This window comes from Eschscholzia californica, unplaced genomic scaffold (assembly GCF_041429995.1).
Source record: "Eschscholzia californica isolate CP2 unplaced genomic scaffold, dmEscCali1.0.p SCAF_1, whole genome shotgun sequence".
NCBI lineage: Eukaryota > Viridiplantae > Streptophyta > Magnoliopsida > Ranunculales > Papaveraceae > Eschscholzia > Eschscholzia californica.
Window position 1 is genome coordinate 51,651,786 of NW_028238198.1, and position 15,531 is coordinate 51,667,316.

General features: G+C 35.6%; 2 protein-coding genes across 4 annotated transcripts; one reads left to right on the plus strand and one right to left on the minus strand.

Annotated features, from left to right (window-relative positions):
• Positions 1-342: 342 nt before the first annotated feature.
• Positions 343-10,161, plus strand: LOC147567502 (Galactose oxidase/kelch repeat superfamily protein). Of its 2 annotated transcripts, XM_086654122.1 has the most exons (21): positions 343-488; positions 582-844; positions 1,030-1,116; positions 1,294-1,362; positions 1,479-1,611; positions 1,707-1,753; positions 1,896-1,982; positions 2,168-2,229; positions 2,411-2,453; positions 2,531-2,611; positions 2,746-2,865; positions 3,156-3,261; positions 3,551-3,614; positions 3,795-3,837; positions 6,736-6,945; positions 7,039-7,200; positions 7,972-8,094; positions 8,217-8,366; positions 8,470-8,556; positions 8,955-9,023; positions 9,749-10,161. In XM_086654122.1, exons 2-21 carry the CDS (start codon positions 713-715, stop codon positions 9,854-9,856), a joined length of 1,983 nt encoding a protein of 660 aa, XP_086510248.1. In that variant the 5' UTR covers positions 343-488; positions 582-712; the 3' UTR covers positions 9,857-10,161. The 2 variants fall into 2 exon arrangements, with proteins under 2 accessions (XP_086510248.1, XP_086510249.1); XM_086654123.1 differs by lacking the exon at positions 343-488 and having other exon boundaries at positions 499-844.
• Positions 10,162-10,588: 427 nt separating this feature from the next.
• Positions 10,589-13,550, minus strand: LOC147567503 (two-component response regulator ORR26-like). 2 transcript variants are annotated; one of them, XM_086654124.1, is made up of 5 exons: positions 13,220-13,550; positions 12,961-13,113; positions 12,500-12,880; positions 12,213-12,289; positions 10,589-12,000 (listed from the first exon to the last, which is right to left on the minus strand). In XM_086654124.1, exons 1-5 carry the CDS (start codon positions 13,344-13,346, stop codon positions 11,116-11,118), a joined length of 1,623 nt encoding a protein of 540 aa, XP_086510250.1. In that variant the 5' UTR covers positions 13,347-13,550; the 3' UTR covers positions 10,589-11,115. The 2 variants fall into 2 exon arrangements, with proteins under 2 accessions (XP_086510250.1, XP_086510252.1); XM_086654126.1 differs by having other exon boundaries at positions 12,213-12,286; positions 13,220-13,542.
• Positions 13,551-15,531: the final 1,981 nt, after the last annotated feature.

Here is a 15,531-nt window from a genome sequence, read left to right on the forward strand (position 1 = left end):
TACAGAGAAAATAAAGAAACCTAAAGAGGCCATCCCTAAATCCGACGAAGATTATAAAACTGATATAACGATTCACATTTATATTTCCGGTGGGTAGTGACAGGTGGGTATATAGGCACCACCCGCTGTTTATAACGGGCTCGTATATATAGGCACCCACCGGGCCTGTTCCGTTGGGTGCGGTCGTGGGCGGGATGCCGGGTAGGCCTTCCTACACGAGCCCGCTCACTAGATTCCGTGGTGGTGGGCGGGGACTTCCACTCTTTGCGTGCGACCGTATCAGGTATAATTCCCAGCTCTAGTAGAATTACACCATATATAGAACAACAAATGAAATTGCTCACACATCGGAGACAATTTTCTCCCACTCATTCTATTTGTAAAAGATGAGATGCAAATACACCTCCATCTTGCATTCTAATGGGGAAGAAAACGAATTTAACCGTTGATTCTAATGAATAATAAAGGATTAGGATATAGACCCAACGGTGAGGATCGCGTGTGTTGTATACTTCGTGGGTTAGCTAAACACTTGATGCCGGACAACAAATAAAACGGTAGAACCCTAATTAAAACCCCAGTGGTTCTACTTTTATTCTTCCCGCGAGAGTGCAAAAATCCCAAATAGATCAAATTACAAAACCCTAAACCTCTCTCTCTCTCTCTCTCTCTCTCTCTCTCTCTCTCTCTCTCTCCCCGTCTCTAGACGAAAATGGGGAAGAAAACGAAGAAGCCCGGGAAAGGTAAGGAGAAGACAGAGAGAAAAACAGCCAAAGCAGAGGAGAAGAAAGCTCGCAGAGAGAACAAAAAGATCTCAGAGGAAGATGACATCGATGCCATCCTGGTAATATTATGATTCAAAAAGTTGTAACAAAAATTAAACTCTTAATTATTTGATTAAATTTTGGTATTAAACATCCAATTCAAACTAAAAACAGTTCATTTGGATCCAAATAGGGTTGTTGCCAATTATGCGCTTTTGGGTCATTTATCATTTGAACTGGTGGTTGTTGTTTGTTTTGTCCATAGATGAATATACAAAAAGAAGAATCTAAAAAGAAGGAAATTCACATTGAAGAAAATGTTCCTAGACCTTCTCCTCGATCAAACTGTTCGGTACGTGCATCATTACTTACCCATTATTCTCAATTGGTCATCCAACTCAAAACCAATTGGCAATGAGGGAAGAGGACCTAGACATTATAGTCTTGGTTGCTAGTTACCCCTTTCCCATGTGGGACTATTCTCACACGGATTAACATTGGTTGCTAATTATATGCTAAAATTGCTTAGATGAACATCAATCCACTGAAGGAGACAGAACTGATCATATATGGAGGTGAATTCTACAATGGAAACAAGGTGATGATTCTAGCTTATAGGAGGTGTTGATATTATTGTTTTTCTCTTTTGAGGATAATGGATTTTTGATTTTGATTGTTTTAGTACGTTTAATGACATTGAAAATGTTGATGCAGACTTTCGTATACGGTGATCTTTACCGTTATGACGTCGATAAGCAGGAGTGGAAGTTGATATCAAGTCCTAATAGTCCGCCGCCTCGTAGTGCTCACCAGGCTGTTGCTTGGAAAGACCATCTTTACATATTTGGTAAATAAAATGGAGTTCGTATATTGATGGGTTGTGTTAATCCCTTTGTAATTTGTATCAAGTTTGTAACTGCTGGACTTCGTTTCTCTGTCTAGGCGGAGAATTTACATCCCCAAATCAAGAAAGGTTCCATCACTACAAGGTAACAAATGAACCCTGTCTTCATCTCTGAGAGTATACATTCAATAGGTTCTCTTTTTTGCTTGCCAAGGTTCTGTGTTGTTAATTTTCAGATACTAGCTTACTAGACGTTCTAAGTTGCTTCTTGCTTATAATTGTTACAGGACTTTTGGACATTAGACCTGAAAACAAATCAGTGGGAACAACTAAATTTGAAAGGGTGTCCTAGTCCTCGTTCAGGTCATCGCATGGTATGTTATGAGCTTCATATAATCATGTGACTTTTTGAGCATTCGCTATCAATTTGAATATTGGTCTTCTTTGACTCCATTTCCTGTCCTTCACTCCTGATACTTTATTTTTTGTTGGGAGCTGCATGGCAATTATAATTAAAAGTTCCATTCTAATTTGTTTACTTCATCTTTGTCTGTTCCAGGTGCTTTACAAGCACAAGATAATAGTTTTTGGTGGCTTCTATGACACTCTTAGAGAAGTGAGGTTGTTCTTTTGCTCTTTGCAAGCATCGGTTTTTTTGAAGGTTCCTTTAAGTTATTTTTTCTTCTTCTAATACGGGTTGGTTTCTTATCCAGCAAACAACAGCAACACCCCGAAATCAGAATAAATTAATTGGTGTACAAAAGATAGCGGATCTAACCTGATGATGAATTTTCTTGTGCAGGTATTTTAATGATCTGCACGTATTTGATCTGGATCTATTTAAGGTGAGTTTGGAAGCTTTTAGTTGGTTCATTTTGGAGGTTTTTCTTTTTCAGTTAAATGTTAACAGAATGAGTTGTAGTGGCAAGAAATAAAGCCCCGGCCAGGATGCATGTGGCCAAGTGCTAGGAGTGGTTTCCAGTTTTTCGTTTTCCAAGATGAAGTGAGTTTGCAAGTAGTATATTGTTATTCTACTATTTATTTCTTACATTTAACTTCCTGGTTTATAATGCTTGTTGGAACAAGCTATTACATAATTTTTTTGTGTACATTATAGTGATCACTTTGTTGGTACAGATATTTTTATATGGAGGATACTCCAAAGAAGTAGCATCTGATAAGAATAGCTGCTCTGAGAAGGGAAATGTTCATGCCGATTTGTGGTCCCTTGATCCTAGGACTTGGGAATGGAACAAGGTTCGCACAATTCTTTTTTGATTTTAATCTGAAGAGTGCTACAATCTCCTACTATGAATCAAATTAAAGTTACCTCCTTTTCTTGTAGAATTTTTTAATCAGGGAAGTTAACAAAACCCAACTATGTAATCCACTGTGCGGATTTACAAGCATCTTAGTAAAGTTTCTTTTAAATTGTAAAATGAAAATACTAGGGCGATCTTAGTCCATATATCTTCTGATATTGAAAGTTATCTGTTTCTGTTTTGTTGGCTATTTCTCTTACGGACCATATTTTCCATTTTGAGTAGGTAAAGAAGAGTGGGATGCCTCCTGGACCTCGTGCCGGATTTTCTATGTCTGTGCATAAGAAAAGGGCCATATTTTTTGGGGGCGTCGTAGATATGGAAGTTGAAGGTATATTTCTTTGTGAGAGATTGGCATAGTGGATTTAGTTACTGCCTTTTTGTTGAAATGTTAGTTGTTTTAACTTACAAACATCTAGTTTTTATAAATTCCGGAAGTTAACAAATTGGTTTCTTCTAGCTGTATAGCTTCATAAAACTCAGAATTGGAAATAAATGCTTGTGATATCAAAAGATGTTATACTAGGAGAGGTTGCAACGAAACTGAATTCGTCATATTAAAGATACTTGTTTGAGAAGTTATAGTTTGCTAACGTAACGTGTACTCTTTCCTTTCGCAGGTGATGTCATGATGAGTTTGTTCTTGAATGAAATTTATGGATTCCAGATGGACAGCCATCGATGGTGTGCTTTATTCTTGTATTTATAAGTATCATGCTTTTTGAATTGAACTTACTAGTGGTGGTGATAATAATGTTAGATTTTCTGAGAGATCTATAAACTGATATAGGTACCCCAATGATATATCATCCAATGCCCATTTGTTACATCTAATGCAAAATCTCAATCTCACATTGTATTTAGGTACCCTTTGGAGTTGCGGAAGGAGAAATCAATAAAACAAAAGGTATTTTTATTAATATGTTTAATGTTCTTGTAGATTGTATTACTCAAAATTTAAATCTACGACACGGGTATAGATGTATAATTTTGTACTTTCATGTACATCTAGTGAAGAGGTATTTTTGTTGATTTTGCCTGACATGGACTCATATTCATTGGTTGCTTCTTGCTAAAATCTATTGATATGCTTGATCTAATCCTGTTAAAAGATCAGAATGAAACTGAAATTATCATTATTAGTTCTTCTATATCCGTATGGAAGAAGGCATATTCAACCATTTAGCTTCCTAGTTTTTTTCCTTAACTGGTGCTTAAATCTTCTAGTCTTCAACTTCAACACATGACTGCAGATAAGTGAATAACCTTCTCAAGATTTTCTATTTAGTTCTCCTTCACTTACCCTTTCTGCGTTCATACAAAGCGAAATGCTTGCTTGGCAACACCTTCTGGGTCAAAGAGTCTCCCTCTTTCTGTTCTACTGTTTCATCACATGATTAGAATTTGCAAGACATTATTGTCAAGGAATAACCACATGGAGAAAGAAATGCAGGTAAATGGATACATTGAGGATAAAATTGATTGGCAAACTTAGTTAGGTTTCGGTTTTGATAGAAATTTCTGTAACCATGGTGATGTAGGACAAGAAAAAGGGAAAGAGTACTAATGAAAATTTCAAACTTGATTATAAGATAGATAACCACTAGTATCACACTAGTAAAAGCCAGGAATCACTCCTAGAGCCCTTAGGCATCACACCTTTGGGTATATTTGCATCACAGTAATACACATAGCTTGAGTAGCTGCTAGAAGACAATATGTGTGTCCTCAAACATCAAGAATACAACCCTTATATAGGCATTAAACCAACCTTTGACATCCTATACTAGCTTTACTTCTAGACTTTTAAACTTCTAAACTGCTAGGACATTAAAAAGACATCATAAAAGACATTAAACACATTAAAGACACTTAACCATCCTAATTAATACTTAAAAACTAGTAGAATCTCCACAAAGACATGTGGATCAAGGCCCACATTATTCAAGCCTAAGTGGGCCATTCATGTAAGACATTCCAAATTAGAATTTGGGCATTGGAAGCTTTCTTTGGACATCTCCCATTCCATATGCACAGTTGCTGCCATTCATCTCTATCAATTCTCCTGGGCTTGAGAAAACTTGACATCGGTGAGTTAAATGCATAAAACTTCTCATAAAGGTCTTCGTCAAGTACTTTGAACTCGTCATCTCTAATCCATGTATAATCAGCAAGTGGGTGGCCCCTCCATTGAATCCAATATCTTTGATGGCCACCCTCGTCGATGAAATAACTTAGAGGATCGACAATGTTTTCAATCTCTTCTTTTATACTTTTAGAGATGTGGTAGTGAGTGTAACAACAGATACATGTGAACTATTTTCTTTATTCTCTTCTAGGTTATCTGAGTCACGGGCTCCATTATCAAGTACATTCTTATTTTCTTGAGATTTCTCATCATCATTTCCAGCTTGCTCATCGCTTCTCGCTGTTTCAGAACGTTTAGCAAGATGGTATGTTCGAGTTTCCATCTTAGCTAGTCTGGTTTGTATGTCATCAAGTTGTTCTATAATCTCAAAACGATATCGTCACGTTCATTGTCAGTTTATCTCCTTCTAAAACTTATTCCGGATCTAGTTTCCATTACGTAACCTCGCTCTGATACCAAACTGATGTAGGACAAGAAAAGGGAAAGAGAACTAATGAAGAAAAAAGTAACTTGATTGTTAGATAGATAACCACTAGTATCACAGTAGTAAAACCTAGGTTTTACTCCTAGAGCCCTTAGGCATCACACCTTTGGGCATATTTGTATCATACAAATAAATATAGCTGAATAGCGGCTGGAAAACTCTTTGTGTGTCCTCAAACAGCAGGAATACAGACTGCCCTTATATAGGCATAAAACCAACCCTTGACATCCCATACTAGCCTTACTTTTAGACTTTTAAACTGCTTGGACATTAAGAAGACATCACAAAAGACATTAAACACCTATTTAGTTGGACTCGCCCGAGAACCTCGGGTCTGGGCTCGGTCTCGGCCCTCTCCCGAGACGAGACTCGGCCGAGTCCCCGAGTTAGGGTTTGGACGAGAATCTCGGATGTCTCGACCGAGACCAAGCATCTTTTAGTTTTTTGGGACTTCATTTTGAAACTTTAAATCCTAATTGTATACTACTATGTTCCTAATCAATCTAAGATAAGTAGCAATAATATTTTGTAGATATTTTAAGTCTTTTGCCTTACAGAAGCTTTAAGTACTTATAAAGTATGAACTTCATTATTTACTTATAAAGTATGAACCTTATTATTTACTCATTTCATTGAAGTGAACTATGATAAGATTTTGTATACTATGAATGTTTGAAGTAATTTTATGGTTAAAGTCTGGAGAATTATAAGGTAATGAACAGTCAGGCAAGTAAACTTATTACTTAGTACTTATTGGCTATACATGTTGTCTCGGACTCTCTGCCGAGTTTCTCGGTCCGTCTCGGTCTCGGTATCGGTCCGACCGAGACCAACTATAGTTAAACACATTAAAGACACTTAACCATCCTAGTTAATACTTAGAAACTAGTAGAATCTCCACAAAGACATGTGGATCATGTCAAGGCCCACATTATTCAAGGTTAAGTGGGCCATTCATGTAAGACATGCCAAACCAGAATTTGGGCATTGGAATCTTTTTTTGGACGTCTCCTATTCCCGTATGCCTTTAACAGTTGTTGCCATTCAATATATCTGTCAACTCGGCCGAATATTTCAAAATTTAATTCCTTGGTCTTATTAAATATGCTTTTCCCATTTAGGTCTGGTTCTGTATCACTCTGTTTTTAAATGGTTTTTGAATGACTTTATAGACCCAGAAGAATTTGGACCAACAATTGGGTGGTTGCTCTCTTGAAACCAAAAATAGTAAAAGCGATCTTGATAAAGGAGAAGCAAATGAAAGGGATGTAAGCTTAAATTATGATGAAGACACCTTCGATCCTGCAAGTGCCAGTGGTGTTGTTGTTAGTAACAGTAACGGAAAAGAACATACTGATCCAGAAACCAGCATCTTACCTGAGGTTGGTTTCAGTACAGGGAACATGAACGTAATTCTGTATACCACTAATTTGTTTTCTTTTTAATAATTGACTCCATTAAATTTTTTAATTCAGGTAGTGAAACCTTGCGGACGTATTAATGCCTGCATGGTAGTGGGAAGAGATACATTATATATTTATGGAGGCATGATGGAGGTCAAAGATCAAGAAATAACTCTTGATGATTTATACACTCTAAATCTCAGCAAACTTGATGAGTGGAAGTGCCTTATACCGGTTCGTTAAATTCCACTTTCTGCTATGTTAAATATGCATATTGTTTTCCTTAATTTACTTGTAACATTTTACGATAAAGTGGCTAAGGAGTAAGAAAATCTTCTTTGCCTAAAACCTGCAATGTTGGTTTTGGTGTGTATTACTCTTTTGCTTCTCCAACCTCGAGTTCCTTTTCATTCAATTAACTGATACCTAGCCTTGTGTTCAAGGTTTATGAGTTTATTTTCTGTCTTCTCTGGTCTTTCGCACGACTTTCGGCTCTTCAGATTTACGAATCCACCTTTTTCTTTTCTTCTAGAAGGACATGTTTTAGTTGATCTTTCCATATATGAATTATTTGAAATAAATCAAAAGTGACTCTCGGATGTTATAGACTGATTTTCTGATTCACTGTTGCAACTTAGTACAATTTCTCTTGGAGTTTTTCTTTAGTTCTTTTAATTGTTGAGGATTCTGTTTTTGGAAGTTTTACTTTTTATTGTTGCTTTTTGGTAGTTCGAGTTTTCGTTTTCCTTTTTGCTGTCACTCGTGATTACTATTCATACGGGGTGTTGTTCCTCTCTTTCTGTTCTTTTCTATTGTTGAGAAAGGACAGTTTTGAGAAAATAACAAACAGAAGCCTAAAAGGGGAGAACACAGAAAGCTGACTTTTTCTTTAGAGTAGTTTTCACTATGTGAATTAACAGAATAAGTAGCAGAAGTAAATGGGTACGTGTTGGATTTGTAGGAACTATCTTTATTTATTTATTTTTTATTTTTATATACTTCCAGGCATCTGAATCTGAATGGCTCGAAGTCTCGGAGGATGAGGATGAGGATGAGGAAGATACTGACGATGATCAAACCAATAGCGAGACTGACAGTGATGAGACAGATGAAGATGATGATGTCGAGGTAAACAAATCAGGAAGTAGTATTTCTACATTTTTTTGTTGAAATGAGTTTAATTACTTGAAATAATCTGTCTTTTCTGTTGACTTGTCACTATTGTTTTCTCTTTCGTCACTTATCTACAGACTAAGAGTGGTAAAAAGTTACTTGAAACGGGAGATGCTGTTGCTATACTGAAGGGCGAGGGGAAGACTCTTCGCCGGAAGGAGAAACGAGCTAGGATAGAGCAGATCAGAGCAAACCTCGGTCTTTCAGATTCACAAAGGACTCCTGTGGTATTTTACAATATCTTCAAAGCTCACTCTGAACTCCATATAATTTTTTCTTGGCTATCCTATATTTTCATTGACTTATATCCCTTGTACATCTGTTGTGAAGCCTGGAGAATCTCTGAGGGATTTTTATAAACGTACAAACGTATACTGGCAAATGGCTGCTCATGAACACACCCAACACACTGGAAAGGTCCGTTTTGATGTTTTTATTGTGATTGATTGTGATTTCTAGAGGTCTTTTTCTAATCGCCAAATTTATATGTCGCCGGTGACCAAATTCCCTGCGTACAGTCATTTATATGCCTGTTTCCATCATGTTCTTATTGTGAACTGTTTGCTTGTCAGCCTGTGTTTAATTGTAAGCTATAAATCACTAGAAAGACCTCTTTATGAAACATTAAACGATCATCTTTTTGTAGAAATTTTGGAGGAGAAACATATATCTTTCTTGCTATTACAGTTTTCTCTTTTCACTCTTATAAGATGTTCTCTTTTCACTCTTATAAGATGTCTTCTCTTTTCACTCTTATAAGATGTCTTCTCTTTTCACTCTTATAAGATGTTTTCTCATTACTGTTTCATATGCAGGAGCTACGTAAAGACGGTTTTGATCTGGCTGAAAGTCGGTACAAAGAACTCAAACCAATCCTTGATGAGGTGATCTTCAACTCTAGTTTTGTATGGCATTAAAAGTTTTTTTTTTGTTGAAATATGCCATTAAAAGTTGGTGAATACTCTACATTTTTCTTACTTCCCGGAGGAGAAAAAAACCCAATTAATCCCTTATGCCAATCGAAGGAAAAAGGAAACCGACTAAACTAGTTTTAAGGAATTTGTCTTTTCTTCTTCTTCTTAGAAGGATGGAAATAATATGATGGTTTATATGTGGCTAGGCTCTTAGTCCCACATTTTTGCTTAGGAAGGCCTTTCGACCTGGGTTATAATGGACCAACTTTTCTTACATACCGGCATGCCCTTTTGGGTGCTTTTGGTGCCTATATTGGTCAAGTAGAGAAGCCTGGGATGGTCAAAGAAAAACCTTGTACCATATGAAAATGTGTTACCAGGCCTCCAAGCCTAGGAGGGGTCTAAATAAACGATAGCATGACTGGTATTAAGACGAGTTTTATATCATAATACCAACTCGTTGTTTCTGCTTTTACCAAAATAAGAAAGCTTTTGAAAGTGTGAAGGTGGAATATTTTGGAACTTTAATTTAATTGACATCGAGTAGGAATTTTAACGAAAAAGATCGAAGATTTCTATCTGAGGCTAGTTTTTCTCTGTGACTAAAAAAACAGTTGAAATACTATCCTTGTTGTTTCTTTTGAGCACTTCGATCTTTCATTGTTGAATATTGTATATGCTCTATGTATGTTCAGTTGGCAATACTGGAGGCAGAGCAAAAGGCAGAAGAGGCAGAAGGAGCTGAAACTAGTTTGAAAAAGAGAGGTAACAAGAAAAACAAAGCTCAAGCATCACACAAGTAGTGATTCAGCTTACCCATTATGGACTCAGTGTACCACATCGACAAGATTGGTTCGTGCTTTTTGGTCGAAAATCGTTTTGTATCTGCTGAATTATTCATTTGTAACTTCCATATTATATTTATATTATTAGTACACAGAACTGAAATAGACCATGTATTGCATTTTATCTCTACATGTCAGAGCTCTCTCTCTCTCTCTAAAAAACTTGCTGCTGAGATTCCTATATTTAATGAAGATATGGGTTTTCAATATGGAATATACTAGTTGCAATGATAATATATCAAGGATAAGATTTTTCTCTAAAATTAGAATTTGTTATGAATTTAATAGGTATATGGGGCCGACCGGACCCTAGAGGTGAGCGTACGATGAGTTATAAATGTAGTTCGTTGAGTTTATGTCAATGTTATTCAGTTCTAGAGAGAGCAATTGATGTTCATATTTATTTTCAAGCATTCTTAAAGAGTCTATGTTCGTTTATTTGTTTTAAGAAATGTTTTGAACTCTAGTTGAAGTTGTTATGTAGCAACGATAGCAAAACCTCCTTTGAAGCTCCAACGGACGAGTTTACATCACTTTGTCTAGAGCGGGGACTGTAGGCATGCTATGAGAAAGAGTAATAGCCAAACCCCCAACAAGTTGTGTTGCTTAAGAGAGTAATATTACTTACATTTATGATATTATGGAAGTGAAACATGAAAAATGTTTGATTATATCGTTCCAACGAGCTGATTAGATAAATCTCTGCAGCTTTCCACTCATTTGTTCTGTTCTCATTTATAAAGTACAAGACATAAACAATCTGAAACCCAAATTGAGCCAATTAAGACCTGGAGTCAGATGTCCGATCTGACTTGGAGGAAAAAAAAACCAAGACTACTTCGAATAGTATTGAAGATATAAGGCAATCATCAGTGTTCTTTTTCGCTTTTTGTTTGTATGCTCTGGGAAGTGAAATGGGGTGAGCATGAACACTCAGTACCTTAAAGTAATATCGGAATCTAACAGAAGTTCTCTAAGAGTTGGGGTTGTTTGTATGCTTCATTTTAAGACATCAAAATCTCATATTCTGACATGTTCAATAATATCTATATATATCTCTCACATCTCTACAAACTAGTGAGAAGGATGACAGACTTCCCTTTATTATGTAAGGAGGAATCGGCTACTGACAATCAGCTTCTTCCTCCACCGTCTCTCTCTGGCACGAAACTCACTCCGCTGAATGGTGGATCATGCTATAATGAGATGCTGATCCCTTATCGGACATTTTTATCATATAGGTGACTTGAAAGTTCAGTTATATTTTCTGGGTCATTCAAGCTTCCTCTGTTATTGAGCTCAACAGGACCGAAGTAATCGTAGTCCTGAAGTGACCATAGCTGCTGGTCTTCCTCCGAAGATGCAGAAGTTGAATCACTTCGCTTCATGAAGTTTTGTTGGTAAGATTCCAAAGGACCAAATAAGTTTTGATGGAAGCTGCTAGTTTTGATGCTCGATAACCTAGTGCACATATCACCAGAGGCTTGGGTACTGATATCAGATGAAACCGAGTTATCTTTGCATTCTGTTGGACATATATTTCCAAAATGCTCGAATGGCGGTCTAAGTTTAGGAGGAACTCCTGAAACTGTTTCTTCATTAGACGTTGCGGAAATCATGAAAGGAGCCGATTTGTTTACAGGTAGTGGTTGATTGGTGTACAAGTATTGTTCCTGCTCTTCTTCTAATAGTTCCGAAAACTGAAGAGTTGGAATTTCTGTACTACACCAAGAGATCTGCTCAAGAAAATTTGCTCTAAAAGATGTATAGTTTATGTCTTGACCTAATGATTCAAATGAATCCATCAGACTCATTCTAGAACTATTGCTTGCTTTCCGAGGATGAGCGATATCACCAGCTGAAAGTTCGGTCCTAGCTGAGAAAGGACCGGTGCATAAATCTTCAAGCACTTTTGGACTCATATCTTCCATAACGATTTTATTTGCAAAACTGCAGGTTGTCGAATTATCTCCGTTCACTGAGATGGGGCTCTGATAGCCGAAGCCTGATGGAGGATTCTTGAGATCCGGTTGCTTCGGCACACAAAAGGAATTCTTGGGTTCATTTTGCTTCTTCAATCTATCCAAGCACATACGGTATTTCTGCACAATGCAAATGTCTCTTAAAAATACTTCCCTAGATGTCCAATGATATCAAATCTGTTTCTTACGTTATTTGGTAGGATTTTCTTAGTATATTTATATGTATAAAAAGGAAAAATGTCGAATAAGTTCCTGTAGAAGATAACAAAAATAGGGAGAAATCGATAAGTAAAATTATCGGTTGAAGAAGAAAATTCGGGGAGAATGTCTACCTGCAGATGGCTAGCAACATTTTCTCTTGTCAACCATGGAACGTTCATCAAATCAAGTATTTTCTTAGGACCAACTTCTGCAACGAAAAGAAAAAAAATGTTCCTTAGTACGAGCGAACTACATAAATATCTTGAAAGATTTGGAAGTCTGAAACGAAACGGAAGGGCAAAAACTAAGAGTATGTCACCCATTCATTGTCTTTGCTTCTAATGCATTCAATCTCATTTTGATTTGCAGAAATTCATTCTAATATTAATGATCAAACTGGAAGTTAACTAAAACTCACTTTCAGATCCGCTTTGGTTCACGGCTTGAACGAATTTCTGGTGAAGATCCACTGACCATACTACTCTGGACTTCTTCGACGAAGAAGAATCCATAAACTCATAGTCATCATGTTCTTGATTTTCAATGTCCTTTCTTTTCTTTCTTGAGCTAAGATCACTTCCAGTTGCCAAGTAACTAGAATCAAATTCATTTAAGTAGTTTCTCATCTTATGAGCATCTTCATTGATTTCAATTTCCTTCATTTCATTCATCTTCTTTCTGAAAACATGTTGCCATATAATTCGAAGTTCTTTCATTCTAACTGGTTTAAGAAGATAATCACAAGCTCCATGTTGAACTCCTTTCATCACTCTACTCGTTTCTCCATCGACGGACATCACTAAAAGGATTAGGTAAATTTGTTTAAGTTCATAATTTCATTTCATAGAGTATAAGAGAATAAAGAATTAGAAAACTTACTGATAACAGGAAGGTCCATTTCGAGCCCGACAAGTTCAAGAAGTGTAAAACCATCCATATCAGGCATGTTTACATCGCTTATCACGATATCGAATTTATTTTTTCGTTCTCTAAGTATGTTCAGAGCTTCTGTTGCTAAACAACTAGTAGTGACTGAAAAAAGAATTTCAAGAACCCATAAGATTGTGTTGAAAGATGGGTCTCATTTGAGAATGAAACAATAGAAGGATATAAGAATTGAAAGACACATAAAGTTCACCTTCATAATGGCATTTTATAAGCATTTTTTCAAGAATTTTCAACCAAGTTAGATCATCATCAACAACAAGAACACGAAGACCGGCTGGGAAGACATTGAATCGAGACGAAACAGAGAGTTTCTCCATGAGTCAATCAACTAAATTGCTCAAGTTTCTCCAAGTGAGAAAGCAAAATTTGGTAGTAGTAGTAGCAGTAAGTACACAAAAACAAGTTATTTTTAGTTTTGTATGTGTGATGAGAGAGAGAGAGAGAGAGAGAGAGAGAGAGAGAGAGAGATGAATAATGGACAAGGGGGATTAGTTAATGGTGTCTATTGCTCATGCTACTCTATTTTATTTGTCACTAGAAATTTATAATGATTTTGGATGAAGTGGATTGGAGAATCTAAGGGGCCTAAAACAAAGAATTTATTAGGTACATAAATATTCCAAATTTGGAAAACAAAAACCTATACACAATACTATATACATATATACTTTATGGGACCTTCTCGAATTACGTGTTTAATTTTAGGATTCATGTTGAACACAAAAATTAGGCAAAGGTCTTGCACAAATTATGTGCAAATTTCTAAACATGGGCTCAAACCTTACGTGGAATAAGAAATCGATATTTTAAATGTTTAATTGGAACATGTAATTAAGTGTACACTTAACCTATAGGTCGTGGTATACTGTCTTTTATCTTATGTTGTATTTTTCGTTTAACATAAGAGATAATTTTAGATAAACTCTTTTTTTCTTCTTTCTACTAAAATCTTTTATTTTACCTAAAGCACCATTTTAAAAATGAAGGTAAAATTTAGAGAACTAATTATCTTTGTAGTTTGCTTTATTCTCCCTTTAAAACATGTATTTAGAGATGGGATGGGATAATGAATCTTTAACCTTCCATTCTCCAAAATTTATTAAATTTGTCTTGACCAATTCATTCTGTTACTTCCCTTTATTCTAATTTTATAGGGTTCTCTTAGATTTTTAGGAGGAATCTTAATATCAATACTGTGAATGTGGATGGTTTGGGGATTTAGGGATGGAAAAGGGGATTCTTTAGGAATTAAGAATGTACTCGATTGCCCAACAAAAGAGGGAATGTTATTTCTAAAGAAACACTAAAGTATTGGTTTATTTTTTAAACAACACTAAAATATTGGTAGTGGATGAACTTTTTTTATTTTCTTAACTTGCTCAATTTAAAAGTTCAACAAGTGTTTGATGTTTATTTGAATTTTAAGTGGATGTAGTTAGTTCAACAAAAAAAAAAAAAGTGGATGTAGTTACAAGATGAAGCCTTCGATTCAATTATTTTTATGGTTTTGTACCAATAAATGAAAGCTAAGAACTTAGGGTTTTGATTGTTTATTCAAATAACATTGCAAGTCATAATCATGAAAAGAAATTTATAATTTTAAGTGCCCTCACATGTCCTCTCAAAAAGTTTACTTATGCTCTTAATTAGTGCTTAATTATTAGTCGAACCAACTTTCTATACTGATTGTGGAAATTTACGTAAGAAAAATCGAGAGATTATGTCATTTAGGTTTATGTTTACCCAAATTAATTGAAGTGCATTTGCCCCTATTACGAGAACAATTTGTTTTTGGCTTTTAATTTTTTAAATCGTGAATCAACTATAACAACTAGCTATATCTTCAGTCAACTTTAACAACTGATATTTTTATGTAAGGATCATTTTTAAATTTATGATAATTAGGGAGCGAAAAAGAAAATAGTCTTTAATTTAATCTTTTATGATCTTGGCCTAAATATTTTTGTAACTACAAAATCAATCCCAAGTATGTTCATAAGAATTTGGGATTTAGAGCATCTCCACTACAAAACTCAAAAAAATCTCTATTCATTCTTTGTGTCATGTTCCAATTGAGATTCTCACTCCTAGGTGGCGTTAATAGAGATTCTTAAGTTTTGTATGTCTCCAATACAAAACTCTAAATTTATCTTATTTACTTATGTGGCATAGTTATTTTTGTAAATAAATAATTAGTTATTTTAGAAAATATAGAAGACTCGATTTCTATTGGTTGAAAATCAAATAATTGATAAGTTGGACAAATAGAGATATCTCAAGAGGACGCTCTAGAAATAGAGTGTCCTCTTGATATCTCTATTCCACCCTCGACACGTCATCATAGAGATCCAAGTAGAGTGTTGCATTGGAGAGGATTTTTAATCAAAAACTCAAAAAATCCTAGGTGACACTCGGAGTTTCTAAGATTGAGTGTTGCATTGGAGATGCTCTTATAGAGGTGAAGTCTATTGTACAGGGAACAACTTTTTTGTTGAAGAATCT